This window comes from Corvus kubaryi, unplaced genomic scaffold (genome assembly GCF_017639235.1).
Source record: "Corvus kubaryi isolate FWS band 111438036 unplaced genomic scaffold, C.kubaryi_AGA036_p1.0 37384, whole genome shotgun sequence".
NCBI classification, from domain to species: domain Eukaryota; kingdom Metazoa; phylum Chordata; class Aves; order Passeriformes; family Corvidae; genus Corvus; species Corvus kubaryi.
In genome coordinates, this window is record NW_024581126.1 from 4,558,956 (window position 1) to 4,577,547 (window position 18,592).

At 37.5% G+C, this 18,592-nt stretch overlaps 1 protein-coding gene across 3 annotated transcripts in view; it reads left to right on the top strand.

Annotated features, from left to right (window-relative positions):
- The window catches only part of LGR4 (leucine rich repeat containing G protein-coupled receptor 4), a 75,333-nt gene extending 63,169 nt beyond the window's left edge, over positions 1-12,164 (top strand). For all 3 annotated transcript variants that reach the window (XM_042035672.1, XM_042035673.1, XM_042035675.1), the window contains 9 exons: positions 505-573; positions 970-1,041; positions 2,157-2,222; positions 2,854-2,925; positions 3,790-3,861; positions 4,159-4,284; positions 5,418-5,539; positions 6,094-6,168; positions 9,193-12,164. In XM_042035672.1, the coding sequence (XP_041891606.1) occupies positions 505-573; positions 970-1,041; positions 2,157-2,222; positions 2,854-2,925; positions 3,790-3,861; positions 4,159-4,284; positions 5,418-5,539; positions 6,094-6,168; positions 9,193-10,469 (1,951 nt within the window). In that variant the 3' untranslated portion in view covers positions 10,470-12,164. The remainder of the gene's footprint in view (positions 1-504; positions 574-969; positions 1,042-2,156; positions 2,223-2,853; positions 2,926-3,789; positions 3,862-4,158; positions 4,285-5,417; positions 5,540-6,093; positions 6,169-9,192) is intronic.
- The last annotated feature ends 6,428 nt before the right edge of the window (positions 12,165-18,592 follow it).

An 18,592-nucleotide genomic window follows, 5' to 3' on the forward strand; every position in this document is an offset into this window, starting at 1 on the left:
TCTATTAAATATGCTCTACAACTTTTTTTTTAATTACCTTTCATAAGATTCATAACCCCAGGCCAGATGCTCAGATTCTTAGTTAAACAATCTGCAATATTTTGTTGGTGTTTTTTTAGCAGGGATGTACATGGTGAGAATGCTTTGCATGTTAGTGCATGTATGCTCTTAAAAGATACCACTTCTGGGGCTGATGAATAAGCAGAATGAAGTGAGACTTTGAACTAGAAACTACACTTTTTGTATATGTATTGATAGCACTCTTTTCAGTTTGATGAATTCCAATTGTTTGCTCATGGAGGAGTAACTTATTAAGCAAATGAGTAGCATAAGAAGCAGTGAAAAGATTATCTTTCACACATTATTCAAGTGTAAAATTTAAGAGCAGTAAGAATGTTAGAATGTCTCTTTGGTGTAAATATCTATCTACCTGATAATAAGACTGAATGTCACAATTCAATTTCATAATAATTCACAGCTCATTTTCATGGTGATTTTTTTTAGCGTCATTCGGGGTGCCAGCATGGTGCAGTGGTTTCCTAATTTGACAGGAACCATAAATCTGGAGAGCTTGTAAGTGTCTTCTGCAGAAATAAATTCTTGGGTTTGCCTCTTGTGAAGTAATTGAAATATGATTAGTGGATCTGGAGAGCAACTGCATATATGTTCTCTTCCTGTCAATAAATATAATGATACAGTTTTCCTCACTGGATACCTGGGAGCCACTGAACGGTTTTTTTTTTTTAGTGGGGGAACCTGAGAAAAGCCTATGAAAAGGCCATTGATACTAACCCCCTCTCCCGGAACTGAAAAACAGAAAAATTGTCTTCCAAAAAAACCAAACAAAAGATTTGGTGGGTGAATCTAGCACCCCAATAGCATTCTGCTCTTATCTATCCTTGTTATGCCATCTGTCATAAACAACACAACCATTTATATGTGTGGGTTTTTGGGTTTTTTTTCCCACAGAACTCTTACAGGGACCAAGATAAACAGTATTCCTGTTAATTTATGCCAAGAGCAAAAGGCGCTTCGAACTTTGTAAGTATACATTATGTGTCTCTCTTCATACATCAGAATGTTTGGAAAGAAACTTAAATCTAATTTAAAGCAAAAGTATTGCTTTGAATTTTTAATCCTAGTAGTTCTACCAAAGTTGGAAGTCTAGATTGTTCAAATCAAGATTTTTGGCAGATTTGATGTAATGCATTACATTCCTAAACAAAGTCCCCTTTATAGGATATGCTATATTTTTTTCATCTGTTATGAGAGATATGTAAGGTGATGCTGCAGAGACCAATCTTCAAATTCGTTCTGCCACCATTCTTTCTTAATACAACCGTAGTCATGTACATTCAGAGGTTAAAGAAGAGTTTAGATATAGTGCTTTGACTTTTTGTGTTCAGGAACAGAGGAGGGAGCATCAGGAACCAAAAGAAATGGAGATGAGAATTAGGAAGAAGATAGCAATACAAAGGCTAGACAGAAAAAGCAAGTGAGCATGTGTTAAAATTAATGCAAAAAACCCCAACCTGGTAACTGAAACCGTTAGGAGGATAGGGACAAACCATGTTTGCAAAGGATACATGCAGGAAAATGTGGAATAAAAGCAAATCCTGAAAAAGGGAGGAGAAAAAATACATTCTGTTTGATAGAAGAAAAACAGGGGAGAAAGAATGATGAGGTGGGATTTATTTTCAAACAGCCATTTACCTTTCAAATAGAGATTTTTTAAGATTGTTTGCTTGTTTCTAGTCTTTCTTTGATGTATTGTTTTGCAGAACATTTTGAGCTTTCCTAGCTTTGCTTAAGCAGTTACCAGCACACTAAATGAAAATTGGCACCAAATTTGTGCATTACATACAACTTATCCAGTTTGTTGTAAAAAAAGCAGGTTATGAATAAATTTTTTAGATTATAACTCTCAGAATTCAGGGACCTTTTACTGTATGTTTTTAGGGTATGTGTATACCGAGATGTAGAGTTCATACTTGTGATCCCGTCTGTGATTTTCTCTAAACTACCTTTAGTTTTTCAGCAGAATGGTACTAAGAGGATGATTTTTCTGTCAATCTGTTTAATAGTTATAAGTGATGAGATATTTCAAGTAGAAAGGAGTTGATCTAAGCACCCTTCTTCCATTTTCTGTTTTGAAGGGACTTGTCTTATAACAATATAAAGGACCTCCCAAGTTTTAAGGGCTGCCATACCTTGGAAGAAATGTAAGTAGAAATAAGTGTTTATTTTTATAAACTCTGTAGTATTCTGAGTCTACACCTCTAGAGACTTTTTTTCTTCATGTTTGATCCTAAGTTTCAAAAATTAAGGACAAAGAGAGATAATATGATCTCATATGATAAGTGTGCTGGACAGAGAATTCAACCACTTGTGCTTTCCTTAATTAGCTAATGCTTAATTATTCCTGTGGCACAAAAGAAATGAAAGACATAGCTTAATCCTGCATGTCATAGTAGTATTGCTATGCACATAAATGGAATGGTTAGAACATGCCTCAAGACTCCCTGAAGAATGGAGTAGAGTTGTTTTAAATTTCAGTATGACTCTTCAACATTCCCAAAGTGTTAGTTTTAGCTTGCAGGTAATTCAGTCTACATTTAATAGTCTCTTCTAAATTAAATGAGTTGTGAATTGGGATTGGGCAGACGTGCCATGAATGTGCTTCATGGTTGTATTAACATAGCTGATGCAAAATACTTGGCAGTCTGCCTACAAGGGGAAATGAGTAAAATCTTGTCATTGATAAGGCTTAAGCCATATATTAGCACACACCAAGCTATCCCTTCATTTGAAACCAGCTAATAAAGGTTCTGTTTCTGCTTCTTCCCTTTGCAGTTCCTTACAGCATAATCAAATTCATGAAATTGCAGAGGACACCTTTCAAGGACTATCCTCCCTTCGTGTCCTGTAAGTGCATATATAGCTGCATGCTGAGTAAAACAAGATCATGTTTTTGATTCCCATGTAAACTGATGTCAGGATTTGGTGTTACAAATTTGATTGATTGCAAAAGGCCAGCAGCCAGTTTCAGCCCTGTTCCTTCTAGTCTCCATTTTATTTTTCTAGCCTATAAAGATACTTTGATAAATAGGAGATCTAAAAACTGAGATTTTTTTCAGTGGTCCAGTATTTTACATTGTAACTATATTATTTCATGATACAGTATTTGTTGGAGAAATCCTATATGTTTTCCTCAGGAGGAGCAGATAAGTAAACAAAATTATCCTCTCCCCTTACAACTCAAGCTATATTAAATTACCCAGAAAACCAATCCAGAAATTGACAGGTATTTTAAGAAGAATGTTATAATAAGTCATGGCGGTCCAGCAGAAGCTGGAGCTGGATTTGAAATCCAACAAAGCAGATGCTCTTCTACTTGTTCTTTTGTTGTCTTCCCCTATCTCTGCCAACATGTCCTGCTACCGATGCAATTGTCACCAAAGTGGTCATCCTGGCACCTTCATGCTGGGAATAGGTGATGCTAGAGCCAGGCTCTGCCTTGCCAGCACAGGTTATGCTGGTAGCATCAGAAAGGGAAAGGGAGCAGGAATGGGAGATGGATTCTACTTTGGCAATGAGGTGAAGCAGGATACAGCTGCCTTACCAAGGAATTTGGCTGCTATTGCACCTGGCTGAATGGGAGGAGAGGGGATATGTTCTTCTTTTCTGGTAAAGGCATGATATATTTGTCACCTTAGCTTTTTTTATCAGTACAGTGGCTGTTACATTTGGTGAAACTGCCAAATTAATCTCCTGTGGCATTCATTGCAGGGACCTCAGTAGAAATCAGATCCATCAGATCCATAAGGGAGCTTTCATCACTGTTGAAGCGCTTCTTAACCTGTAAGTAGGCTGTTCTGTGTAGTCACCTCCTCTCTCTGTCATTAAACTGTTGAGATAATAAATATTTTTAGCTTAAAAGTGATGTGTTCATAATTTGTTTAATATCTGTGAATCAGGAAGGCTCTTGCTAGCTGAATATATGCAAGACACACTTCTTTAGAGTGCCTGCTGCACTGACAGGCATTTCCAGACCACAGCCTCATATGAGAGTTAAAGTCTTTCCCTACTTTAATGAAATGTGTGCCAGAGGATCTTCTGACTTACTTTTTAACATGGTCTTAATTATTCACATTCCAGAGACCTAAGTTTCAATGAGCTCACTTCAGTTCCAGTTGAAGGATTGAATGGACTGAACCAGCTTAAACTCACAGGCAATTCTGAGTTGAAAGAAGCCCTGGCAGCAAAGAACTTTGCAAAGCTCCGGTATGTTGGTAAATAACACCACAGAGTGCTTGCAGTACCAAGCAATGTGATAATAAATGAAGCCAGTGTAGGTAGTACTCATGACAAATAATCAGGCCCTTTGCTGAGTCCTGTATAATCTCAGTGTTGGTCTATATAAAGGGCATCTGACTGTTACGGTATAGAAGCCATTTGCAGATAATTTTTTTGGGATCTTTTATATTTTTCCTCTACCACTTCTCAGGCAAGATATCATCCAACTTGAGAGTACTGCTTTGGGTGGATTTCCATTTGTTACTGAACTGAGCACGTCTGTCTTTCACAATGTGGAAAACAGAAGCAGACAGGCAGGTGTCTGATTACATAATCACCATGCTTTATGTATATATTCTTGGAGGCAAATGATAAGAATAAAAATAATCATTCAAATGGAAACCTGTAATTGATGTTTGTGGGAGATGGGTCAGACAGTGATGAACTGTTTTCCATTTTACAATGATTTTTCTGCACTTTAAGAAGAAGCAGTCTGATATTCCTCCTAAATATAGAGAATTCAGGATAGTTGATATTGTAGTCTTGAGTGAAAAAAATTAGATTCTGGTCTGCTATTACCTCATTGTTTATGTGGATTTTTAGAACTCTGTGTGAACATGTACTTCTTCTCTGCCAGAATAATAGTATGTACCATTTCTGCCAAACATGCAAAAAATAAAAATCTTATTTTGGTATCACAGAATGAAGAGTGAGAAGGAAAGATGTAGCACAAGGTTTTGGTCATCTGGGAATTAACATTCTTACAAAACTGTTACTCTTTAATTAGCTTACTTAATTAGTTTTCAGTTAAATTTCTACAGCAATGCCACAAACCCTGATCAGAATTTGGTTTGTATACGGAGTAGTAAGTATAGTAGAGAGCTAAATATCATATCATCTTTGTGCTTCTCACTTGTATACATCACCTGTCCTTTATCTCAGGGCAAGAGTTCATTAGAAATGGTTATACCTGATCCAATTTTAAATAGTTTTTATCAGTGACAGTGAGAAAAAGACTTGAGCTTAGCACTGAAGTGTGCTACTTAAGTATTTTTAATAGGTGGTAATCTTAACTTTGGTTACAAAGTTTAATGGTCTTCCTTGTTCTGCCTGTATTTCAGGTCACTCTCTGTGCCATATGCTTATCAGTGCTGTGCATTTTGGGGTTGTGATTCTTATCTAAATTCTAATGCTGAAGATTCCAGTCACCAAGATCAAGGTGCCTTGATGGATCATGAGAAGGGTAAATGTTTCATCATACTCAACCAGTAGTATTGTTTTGTACCAGACTAGAATAACAGTGTATGTTGCCTTTGAATAAGGGAATGAAAAATGTAAGTCTTTATAGGGATACAAAAGCAGTCTCTGAAAGTGCGTAGCGATTCCTTACAAATCAGCAGTGCAGTGTTCCTTCTAAACATGTGAAAGATATGTTGCACACTGTAAGACTTGCCTGTCTGAAAAAAAGGTAATTAAAAAAAAAATCAAACTGCAAGTATTGCTTCTGTCGTGGTTTTACTGTTCTCAGTGTTTCAACCTGTCTATTCAGACAGGACTTGTCTTTCCACTGTCTGCTTCAGGCTCCATAGATCTTTCCCCAGTGATCAAAGATGTTGCTTTGTTACAAAGCCTTGTGAGCAGCAATTTCTGCACTGACCATCTGACCTCATGTGGTAAACCAGAACAACTTCACTTGTCAAAAGGTTCAGGTGTTGGTGAGCTACTTCATCCTAGGCAGCTTCACTGCCATTTCACGTATTTTTCTTCCTACAATTGACATGTTTTTCACTTCTACAGCTGATGCAGATACTCCAAGAAACGTGAAAAATGATGAATTGGGACAGACTATTACTCACTGTACACCAGCAACAGGTAAATCTTATAATGTGCTTTAGCCACACTGAACTTCATGTGTGGTGTTAGGCAAAGAGTTGAGTGCAGAATTACATCTTTCATTCCTGGTAGTCATTCTGTACACAGAAGATTAAATTCTACAGTGCTTTGGGCACAACTTGATTTGATGTCAGTGTTGTTTTGGATGAGCAATCACAAAGATTTGACTTAGCTTTAGACACATAGCACTTTACTGGAGAACTGTGCTAGGAAAAATACAGAAATTTCTTTCCAAAAGCAGAATAATCATGACTGTAATGCTAATATTTGGAGTCTGCTGTGTTTAATGCACTGCCCCCAAATTCTGCTTTATTTTTGCCAAGGAGATGTCTGTGGAGCAGACTGTATGAATGCTCATCTGTTTCAGTGAGAGTTCAGCCTGTGCTGTAATAGCTTAACTCAAACTGCTATCTATCATTGGTGGTTTTAATGAAGCTTGATGTCTTTCCAGGAGAGAGGATAAAGAACACTCACATGATCTGTTCCCCAGCCCTACTATAGCCACGTTAACTGTGAGCAGAGCGCTATTACAAGTACCTGCAGTCGGCAGTAGCATCTTAAACTGCTAAAGACACTTGTGGAGTGGTTAGTCTTATTGGCATACCAGATTTAGTCCAATTCAGGCTTGAACAGTCCAGGAGTGGTAAAAGTCTTTGATCTTGCAATGGATATTTTCATTCTAGGCAGCTTTGTTTCTGCCCTTCTGCTTCTCTTACTCAAACTGCAAATTTCCGTACACCATTCCATTCAGCTCCTGAAGGACTTGCTGTGGTGCCTCTTACTTTCTTGCCTTTGCCACAGACAAAGGATTCCTTCCATACATCTTGCACCCTTTTGTCTGCATAAACAGGAACATATAGATGGGGGGAACAGTATGCTTCCAATAAAGTTACTTCTGGATGAGCAGGAGTTTTCCAAGTCTTATTTCTTTCTCTTTTCCTAACTACTATTTTATGTTATGAAAATCTGTTTATCTTTTGAGCTAGCTCTGGCTTTAATATCCAGACTATCACAAGGATTTCTTGATCACAGCCAAAAAAACCCTGTAGTCAGAACATCAAATATATTATTAGTGTAATTGTACATCATCTGAAAGTTAATTTGTTAATGGTGCTTATTTGCTTTTGATCTCCTGTTTACAGAATGAGAATTGAGATGGTGTGTTACATGGGTTAAACTTGTAAAGTCTTTAGCTCTTTCTTTTTGTCCATGCCAGAAATGCTGTAGTAGGAAAGAGAAAATAAAGAGCTTGCTCTACAAGTTCACAATTTGCCTTGTTTTTCACTAGTCCCTCTCATACTAACAAGTCTCTATGCCATGCTGCCATTTAGTCATAAGATACTCCACCTGTCATGCAAGTTCCGAATCATTGCTCAGCCTGTAGATCCACTTGCACTTTTCCTAAAGAATGGATTGCTGAACAGTGGTGCTCAAGTAGCTCAAGTTCACTGAAACATCCTTCTGAGCATGAATTTTTGCCCCCTCCTAGCATGGGCTGGGAATATCCGTGAGAGAGGAGGGTAACTTGTAACTCAAAGGATAGCTAGACTTTGGGAGAAAGACAGACAGGAAAGGGTGGTGGCTTTTATTTGTCTAAAGTACAGCTACTGGAAAAATGGCTTCAAATTGATTTTTGGAAGCAGAGAATTGACATTTTAAAATTTTGTAAGTAGGAAGTTGTTTTTATTTTTAAGTAGATCAGCTTAGCAGGTATTGTGTCATATGAATGTATTTTAAAATTAATTATTCTGTCATTGATGTTTTACTTGGGAATACCTGCTAAAAAGGGGTTTTACTCCTGATTTTCTGATAATCCAGTGGGCTCCATTATTTTGTGCCCATACATGAAGCTTGATCACTTAAACAACCAAAAAAAATTTTTTTTTTTTTTTTTTTTTTTTTTGCTCATCAGTTCATTAATTTCTGGAAGTTGCTTTAGGCCTTGGGAGATTTTTGCACTGACATTTTAATCATTCTTGGCAGTTCTGTTCCTGCCATGGTAGGGATGGATTGTCCTTACCTTTCCCCTGCCTAAAGGAAAGGCATGTGCTGCACAGAGCCAGGGTCCCAAGCTGAATCCAGCTGAGAAGCTCCAGCCTTTGCAGTTTGGCACTTTTATTCAGCTCCCTGAGTGGTCCCCAACTGCAGGGAGGGATCCCAAGCTATTGTGCTTCGGACAATTAGCAGTGCCTAATGAGGATATAGGAGAGGTTAAATTCTTCTAATTGTTGCTTAAAATCAGTAGGATTTCCCTATGGAATAAATAGCAATTAGGAGGATTAGAAGGGTAAGCAATAGTAGTGACCTTTTTTCATTGTCTTGCCTCCTATTATTTTGCTTGTTGGATGTTTTTATTATGTAAGCTGTTTTAAGTGGCAGAAGAAGAAGAAAAATACCATTTTCTCATATGACTTTTCAAGCTCACAGTGCCTTTCAGTGGCGAGAGTGGGGGACAAGGCTTGTGGTAAATTACTGTCCCTATTAAAGCTGATTAAATTGAATTTGTCTGCTGTTCTACACATTTCCTTGTGACCAAAAGTTACTCCAGAAGGCATGTTTGTGAATAATTTTTTGAGAGAATATGTTCCTTCTAATAAATTCTTTTCCCTTACAAGGGGATTGTGAACATTTACTTTTATATTTTTTGTCAACCTTTTTTATGAAGTATGAAATCCACATAAAATAAAAAAGTATTTAGGTGGCACTAATAAAAGCTATTTTGAATAGCTAAAAGGTAATTAAGTTTGTTTAGCTAGCTTGTTTATACAAAATGTTCCCAAGTGACCATTCACTGCAGTAATTATTATTTCAGGCATAATTAATTAGTAAATAGCTTCAACAGAATAGTTTACTTTCAGCTTCCCTATTTAGCAGTTTAGCTGTGTATTCTATTCATGAATTAATGAGGAGTACGCTTTTAAGACCTTTTCAAAATCTTGCTTATTAAGGCAGAATTTTTTCCTAAATTGGTTGTCCTTCTGTTTGTTTTTTGTTTTCTTCTAGGTGCTTTTAAGCCTTGTGAATATTTATTGGGCAGCTGGATGATTCGGCTTACTGTCTGGTTTATTTTTTTGGTTGCTTTGTTCTTCAACCTGCTTGTCATGTTAACAATATTTGCCTCCTGTACTACATTGTCATCTTCCAAACTGTTTATAAGCCTGATTTCTATATCTAACTTATTTATGGGAGTCTATACTGGTATTTTAACTTTCTTGGATGCTGTATCTTGGGGGAGATTTGCTGAATTTGGCATATGGTGGGAGACTGGCAGTGGTTGCAGAATTGCTGGGTTTCTTGCAGTTTTTTCGTCAGAAAGTGCCATTTTTTTCCTGATGTTGGCAGCTGTTGAACGGAGCTTCTCTGCAAAGGAGTTTATTAAAAAGGGGAAAAGCAATCACCAAAAACAATTTCAAATTGCAGCATTTCTTGCTTTCCTGTGTGCTCTGGTAGCAGGATGCTTACCACTTTTTTATAAAGCAGAGTACTCGGCGTCACCCCTTTGCTTGCCCTTCCCCACTGGAGAAACACCTTTGTTAAGTTTCACAGTAACTTTAGTGCTCCTGAATTCATTAGCATTTTTGCTAATGGCTGTTATCTACACTAAACTCTATTGCAACTTGGAAAAAGAGGATCTCTCCGAAAACTCCCAGTCCAGCACAATTAAGCATGTTGCTTGGCTAATCTTCACGAACTGCATCTTTTTCTGCCCTGTTGCATTTTTCTCATTTGCACCGTTGATCACTGCAATTTCTATCAGCCCTGAAATCATGAAGTCTGTTACTTTGATATTTTTCCCATTGCCTGCTTGCCTGAATCCAGTCCTGTATGTATTCTTCAACCCAAAGTTCAAGGAAGACTGGAAGTTGCTCAGGCGCCATCTGACCAGGAAGAATGGAGCAATAGCAGTTGCTGTCAATGCTCAAGGGGGCTGCGTGACGCAGGATTTTTACTATGACTGTGGCGTTTACACCCACTTGCAGGGTAACGTTGCTCTGTGTGAATGTTGTGAATCTCTCCTTTTATCCAAGCCCATGCCCTGTAAACATTTAATAAAATCCCACAGCTGCCCTGCACTGGCCGTGGTGCCTTGCCAAAGGCCAGATGGCTACTGGTCGGACTGTGGCACCCAGTCAGCCCACTCTGACTATGCGGACGAGGACGACTCCTTTGTGTCAGACAGCTCGGACCAAGTGCAGGCCTGTGGCCGTGCATGTTTCTACCAAAGCAGAGGGTTCCCCTTGGTTCGTTATGCCTACAACATACCAAGAATTAAAGACTGAAAAGGCTTTCTGCCATCAGCTGTTCCAATAAAGTGGTATAATGCTTCACAGACTGTTGCCTGTTTTGACCTTTCAAGCAGGAAGCACTTTTCTAATCATTATTTAGTGTCATTTGTAAAGAAGGGAAGTGGGCAGTAATTTCTTGAGCCATACATTTTTTTAAAAATTAAATCAATTAATTGCCCTGACTGTAAATAATTGGTAAACCAAAATTGTTACCCAATATTTTTACTCTTTTCACACAATAGGGGTTTCTCATATACAGTTTTACATGCTAATGGTGTGTTTCCACATAATACTGCAGTTGTACTTTGCTTCTGCTGGTGGTAAGTTCTGTTGATTCCGGGGGGGGGCCGAACATCATGAAAGCACAATATAAAGGACAGCTGCTTAATATTATAGAAATTATTTTTAAATGTGACTTTTCTATAATTAAGAAAAAAGATCTATTGCTAGCTTTGTATAGTATATTCAGCATTGAATCTCAGGATGCATTTTATTGCAGGGCCAAAAAAGGGATTAATTCTCCCATATGTAACTGTGACAGCAATATCGGAATACTGTGTTTGTTTTGTATTTTAGCCAATGTTCAATTAAAAAAAAAAAGTTCGTTGCAGTAAAGTACTTGTAATCCACAATATTCTGCATATTTATCGAAGTAAGAATATTAACAGCTGTCAAGATTAATAGGGTTTAACACATTTTTCCAGTGATGACGCATTACTTCAGGTGAACCACAGCAAATTTCTTCAGTATTATGCAGTCAAGTCATACCATTGGAAGGAATGTCAATGTAGCGGGGTGTTAGCAGTGCTGTCACTGTACACAGCTCATTTCTTTGCAATAAGACTGGCTAATATTCTGCAGCCTGTTGAATGTTACAGCACTCCAGTAATACCTATGCATAGACTGAGGTTTTAGGAAATAGAGGCAAAATGCAAGGCAATTTGGCAGTAAAAAAGAAAGCGTTTTCCCAATTACTTTACTGACAGTGAAGTACACTGTGCAAAGTCACTGATTTTTCACATAAATCAGTGCAATCTTTTTAAACCATTAAAGTTCCGAGACCCAAATGATTCAAGTACAACTAGTGATCCAGTTTTTGTATTTAGTTTGTATTGATCATATTTCAAAGTTATTAATGCATGATTAAGTAATTATGTAAGGTTTTTGGGCAATACTAGATCAAGAGTAAATCCACTGCTATCCCAGTTACTCTGGAGAAATTCTTGTTGAGATCTAAAGCTAGATTGCTGGTTTGAGAATTAAACTGTATATACTGTTCATACAATGAATTTTTATCTTTGTATTTTAAGTTATTTGATAGAACCCATGATGGGAAATGTGGCTTCAGTTCATTTTGTTAATTAAAGCTACCTCCTAAACAATAGTGGCTGCCAGTAGCAGAATGTTTAAAATGTGGTTTATGTACTTTTTTCATTGTAAATAGATGTGGTTGTATATTGTCACTATAATAAAAACAGGATCCTTGTATATCAAAATCATGTACTTTGTACAAAGTATGGGAAGAATATTTACTGTATGCTGTTAATTTTGTAAGCCAAAATATTCAAGTGTAAAAAGGGAAGAAAACCATCCCAGAGTTGTTAATTCTTATATTTACACTCATGAATATTACATCTGCAATTAGCATGGAATGTTACACTGAAAGCAAATAAAGGGTACGTGAATACCCATGGTCATTTATCTCTGTTTTTCAAAAGTTAAAGCGGAAAATGGTGCACATGTAGAATTATTGAGCATAAATTATGTCTCATCTGCTGTTGGCTACATGTTCATTCAGGAAAGAACTGCCAGAAAAGCAAGAAAGTTGCCAGTTTACAAGTGGATTATATGATGTCAGAATAATGCTGACTCTTGGCATGCAAAAGGTTAAAAACCTTAAGCAAAGTGTTTGCCCTCTTTTAAAGCAATCTCTTGATTAAAGGTGTTATATATATTGTGTTTGAGTTGAAATTTTAGTACATTTTGAATAACCATGCAGATTATAATTTTCATATTGATACTTTATGTTGGGAGTTGTGGGGTTTTTTTAAGCCATCATTGTCTAAGAGTCACAACTTGTCCCACATTCCCTCTGTTGGCTGACCTGTCAAAGGTAATAAGAATGCTTCTCAAAAATAACTGTAAGTGTCAGCTGCCATTTATAATCAGTAGGGAAGGAAATCCAACCATGAAGCTTCCAGAAAGCCTGTTGTATTTTCAATGTTCTTGAGTACGGATTTATTTCTTCTGTTTTACAAGCGAGTCTTCAGTGTTGTCGGATGTGATCCATTTGAAGTTCTAGTATTTCACTGTATCTCAGTATGTTTTTGGAGTTCAGTTGTACTAGCAATTAACTCTTTAGTGCAGTCAGCCCAGTGTCTTCCAGCACACACTGGTTATGTCTGCTGCTGGTAGAGGGGAAAGAATATGAGCAGCAGCTACTGAAACCAGCCTATTAAGAAGCAGTGCTGCAAAACCTGCCTCTCTCAACATGACCATGTGCGTGACCCATGGGCGATCACATAAGGAGAATCCAGACAAATCCAGTTGCCAGGTACTTAATGCCAACTTTCATTGTGTCTTTGCTGGTCAAGGTGATCTCAGGCCAGGGCACAGTGGAATGTTCAGATGTTCACATCCAGTGAGCATTTGCTCCCACTCCGAAAGAAATGTCAAATACATGGGGACAACTTGCTTTAAAGCTGTTTTGTGTTAGCAGCATGTGGGATTTTTGTTACCTATGTACCAGTGGCTTTCTGAGCTGTCACCTCAGCAGTCTCTTCAGCCAGGTAAAGCTTCCTATTTTCAGTTTCGAGTCTGAAACAAGTGAAACCACAAGTTATATCTTGGGGTGCCCACAGAAAATAAATCCTTCAATTTTCTAGAGTCTAAAACTAGCTGAAACTGGTCTTACAGTTGCAATGTCCCATATCTTGCCTCTAGACCTTTCCACAACTGTCATACTGAGCTGCAGTGCTGGATTTAGCAGTCAAAAAGGCTTTACTGTTGACTTTAAAAGAAAAACATAGGGCAAGGAGAGCATTTTGTTGTTGTTTTTCTCCCTTCTGCTGTTGTGAGGAAGCACCTTTTTGCAGGGAGATGGTCACAAAATTGCCAAAGGTATTCCCTATCTTTCCCCCATTAAGAGTAATTTCTTACAGATGGCTATTAGTCTGCTCTGTGGCAATATGCTGGGGAGAGCTCTTCATTTGAAATTGAGCCTTTTCATTCTCTTATAAAAATAATGCATCTGCTTAGCAACTTTTTAATCTAGATGCCTTTTGCCTTTTTTCATTTCTTTGCAGTAGAATTTCCCATTTATTTATAAATTCACTCAGAAATTCCAACTTACACAAAGATACTTCAGTAATTCTTTTAGTTTTGATTACTGTTTTTAAGCCTTCAGTTTCAATTTACAGGGTAATATTTTTAATTAAAAGCACAATACAGAGTTTGTTTCATACGTACTCTCAATAATTTCTAATTACGTAAATGCTTTTGATCTTTTACTGTTGGCGTAAATTTATTTTTTTAGCAGGAGGTTTTTTCAGTATTACCTTTCACATATTGTACTGTGGAGTCTGATTTAGCACTAGATTTCAGTTGAAGATGATTCAATAAATAAGGAAATGAAATCTGAAATGGGATAATATATCACAGTTTGCTGTTTTCTGTACTATTGTATACTGTAAGAACTTGGAGGGTGAATGGACATATTTCATATGTTGCACGTATGGCACTACACCAATATAAAACAATATTGTTTAGGTTTTACATAAGAAATACTAGTTAGTGGTCACTGTAGTGTTTGCTATAGGGAGCTAATTTTGATTTGAGGGTAACAAAATGTTGTCTCACTGGTTTCCAGTAACAAAAGCATAACCTGTGTCCTGAAAATTCCAGCCCAAAAATGAGCAAGTAAATCTGTTACGAACTGATGTCTTAAAGGAGAGAAAGACTTTATGCAGAACTATACACTAGCTAATGAAGTGAGAAGTTTTGCTGTTCAAAAGCAGGAGGGCTGGGATCTCCAACTAACATAAAACAGCTGGGCTGAGTGGGAATCCTGCTAGCAATTCACAAAGATGTGATTTTAAAATATATACGTTACATAGAGTTCTTCCACATTTCCCCAGACAAGAGAAATTCTCATCTCAAGGCCCTGTCCCTTTAAAGCAGATGGTTCCACATCTGCAGTCAGCAGAATCTGGGCTGGGACTAGTAGTGTATACAGTATACTGCAACGATGAGAATACATCATACCATGAAGGAAAGTGAAGCAATCCTCTCAGGTTTCACAGCCTCTAATCAAGCAGAACTACACATTCAGGCACAAAAATAGCCAGAAGACAAGTATAGGCAGTGTTTGTTGAGCTCTGACATGGAGTATGAGCCAAGTAGCTTTCTCCCTTACTCCTGTGCCTGACACACTATTTTTCCTTATGCTGGAAAATCTGAAGACTTAAGAAGACTTAAAAAAACTTGAATTCAACTATATTTGGTTCAAATTATCTACTTTTTTCAAGGTTGCAAGTAAAATAGTCTTTTCTTCAACCTTGAAGCATGTCTAAGCCTCTGTTTCTCCCTAAATTTAGTAATTTTTTTTCCCATAGGATTATTTCTATGTTTCTGTGTTCCTTAATGTCTGTTGGGGAATTAGACATGACATCTGCAAGCAATCTACTCTGATTCTTTTCATTAAATCTGGCTTGTATTCATCAAGTTGGCTGGCTCTTGTGTTTTCAGAGACTGAGTTCATCAGATTACAGTTGAATTTCTAAAACTGAACTATTTCATAAACAAGAGTTGGCAAATCAAGGTGCTTAGTGATTTAGAGTAGTTTGTGTCTAGAATTTAGATCTTTTTTATGTCTGCTACTTATGAAATTGCTTTCGTGATATTTTATGTATAAAACATTTCTTCAAATAGTGTGGGTGGAATTTAGCGAATACTTGTGAGAAATTTGTCATGAGCATTTGGTTGTTCAGACACACTGATTGGCATGACCAAACAGACAAAAAGTATAGGTCATCATGCTATTTTTACTGAATTTTACTGCTGTTGCTAGATAGCTCTTAAGTGCTTATTCTATAGTCTATGACAGTGAGCTAGCACTGAAAGACTGAATGTAGTTTCTGTAGTTTCTTTAGTGATAAATTGGGATGATTTTTCACACTGGTATCAACCATATGGGTGTGTATATATATTTATTCACTACATTCAGTTTGCAGCATTTGTTTGCAGCAATTTCTGTGCTTCATTGTGGCAGTTTGATTTTGCCTATGGGTTTTAGCAGTGTTGCCATGTAATTCTTGCCAGGGCAGCAGCTTCTGGCATTCAGTTCACAGAATTAAGGTTTTGCCATCCTTGCAACATGCCATTTATCTGTTTGTTAGTCCTTCTGTGGCCATTGTGGTCGTTGTGTACCTGAACCTGCAGGATTGTTGTTTCAATGCTTTTTTACAAAATTACATTATTTGGGCTCATACCTTTCCTGTGTTAAGTAGGGCACAGTGGCTGTGGAGCCAGCTTGACAAGTTGGGCAGAATGGTAAGAGGAATAATAACAGTATTATTTTATGTTTTCACATCTCTTCAAAGTTGGAATGCTTCTGCCATTCCAGCAACAATGCTTTAATTTCCCAAAGGGTGAACTGGCTTTTGCCACCCTCTCTATGGGCAGTCTTGATGCATAAACTCTCCTTGCTTGTCCCAATGCTAAGGTTTGTTAGTATAAGCTATTTGCCCGATATCTGCTCCTGAATCCTGAGAAATTCTCATATTCTTTATAATAGGATAGGGAGGGAATAGACAAGCTCAAATGTTTGTGTGTTTGGCAAGATTGCTGCTACCTCGCCTTGAGACATCCATTTCATAGTTTCTGGCCATCCAAGATGATGTAGGCCTCCATTAGAAGTGAGAGATGCCCAGTGGAGTGAGCTCCAGAATTCGTCAATTTACTGAGACAACATGGGGCTTTTCATGTTTTCTGTTCATTTTTGACTATTGCCAGTGTTCACTATGAGATGGCCTTTAAGGTCAGGGAAGGTTTTCAAGCCTTCCTAAGATGTTTTGAAATTACTTTGGTCTGCAGCCTGTTGAAATACTTGAAGTTTTCCTGCTTGCCATGACATGCGGCTTTGCTCACAGTGCTTGTGTAGCCATGGAGTGAAAAACTTCTATGCTGCTTTTATGTCTTAGCTGCATGCAGCACATATACAAAAGCTCCTGTAAAACCATAGGTTGGTTGTGTTGAGCAAAGCTGAGGCACTGGCTTGTGTAACTTGTATCCTAAGAATTCAGACCAATTTGAAATTTTCTCTTGTTTTAACTTTACTTGGCATGAAATTTAGATTCTAGTGATATTCTGTTGTCTCCAATACTTGAATCATCAACTTAAATTATTTCAACAGGTGTAATTTGCTTGCTAGATAATGTGCCTAGTCATACTTGATTCTTTATTTTATGATAATCAGCTCAACAATCTACCACAAGGGGCTGGAGTTATTTTAGCATAATGAGCATCAATTTGGTGCATAGTGATGCAGTCAATCTTCTGGGGATGCTTAGATCAGAGATGTATTCATGCCTTTTTTTGTCTTTTTCAGCTTGCTGGAAAACAGTTCTGTATGGTCATCTGGTGATCAGTGATGCAATAACATTTGTTTTTTTCTTACAGGAACCATAATGTTATTTCTCCAACCTGTCAAAACTGCAGTTCCTTGTGAAATGGTAAGCTAAATGCAGAAGCTCCACCACTGAAAGGGGGAAATCCCAAATCCCTTACACCTCACCTCTGCCTCTCCCTCTCAGTTTGTGTCTGTGTATTCTTGTTGCTTGCCTGGTTTTGGCCTCAGCAGCTGTCTGACACATCCCTGAGCTTTAGCTTGCTCAGACCACAGGTTGTTTGGCCAAATATTTTTCTACCACTTTAGTAAGGTTTTGTGGGTCAGTGAAGGGTTCAGTGAGCAAGAAGGAGGGAGAAGTATGTGCTCCTGAGAGATAGGAGAGATACAGCCTGTCTGGCAGAGAAATTACGGATTTGGGTGCCTGTCAGTCTGCAGCCCAAGCACCAAACATCCCGTCTTAAAATTTTCAAATATGATCATTTTAAGCATCTTTTAGGACTGTTAATGATGGCATTGAGATGTCTCCCACCTCATGGCACTCATTTTTGGTGGTGTCTAGGTGCACATAATGGTTGTATAGATTTTATGACCTTTTTGTATCACTGAGCTACTGAAATTCAATTTTTATGGCAAGTCAATTGCCTCAGATGTCACAATTGACTTTCTTGATTTAGACAAAGCATTTTTAATACTTTTTCTTATTTTTCAACTTGCCTGTCCAATGAAAAATATATTTCTTGTTAAACTCACTGAAGAATCTTGGCAAGAACAATTAAATAGCAGCCAAATTTACAATAGTTTTAAAACTTCTGTATCTCATCTTAATGTTTATATCTTAATATAATACTTCTGCTTAGTCAGCCCCAGCAAAATGACTCAAAGTTTTATAAAAATTTACCAACTGTTGATCAGCAGTTACCTTGGTTGATGAAATTTGAAGGTAACAAAAAGCTTTGGTAATACAAATGTGTGTTGCTTATCCTGCTTAAGATTTGGCTAAAAAGGGGGAGTCAGGGTGGCCCAGCATAACCAGGGAGGAGTGACTGTGTTCCTGGGATTTGGAACCCAAATAGAAGACTGACAAAGAATGTAGTGGTGAACAAGTATAGGAATATATATATATATATATATACACACACACATATATATATATATAATCTGACCTGTTTATTACAGATAGTTGTAGACTCCGTGGAGAATTAACTGATAGAGAAGGCAAAGGACACCGTTTGCCTAGCAGAGGTGTATGCAAACCAGGTCTTTAGAACTTTGAATCAGAAACAAGATAGTAATTGTGAGGACTGAAATGGGATTTTGCAATTTACGGCAAGTATGGGTTACAAATTTTGACTTGGCTGTTCAAAAATGTTAAGTTGCCTTCTTCTGATGTATTGGGATTGTCACCTGCAGATGAGGTTATTGGTTCCTGCTTATTGAACTGGTACTTGTGCAAAAATGTTAAGTAAGAAAGAACAACTGTGAGGAGTTC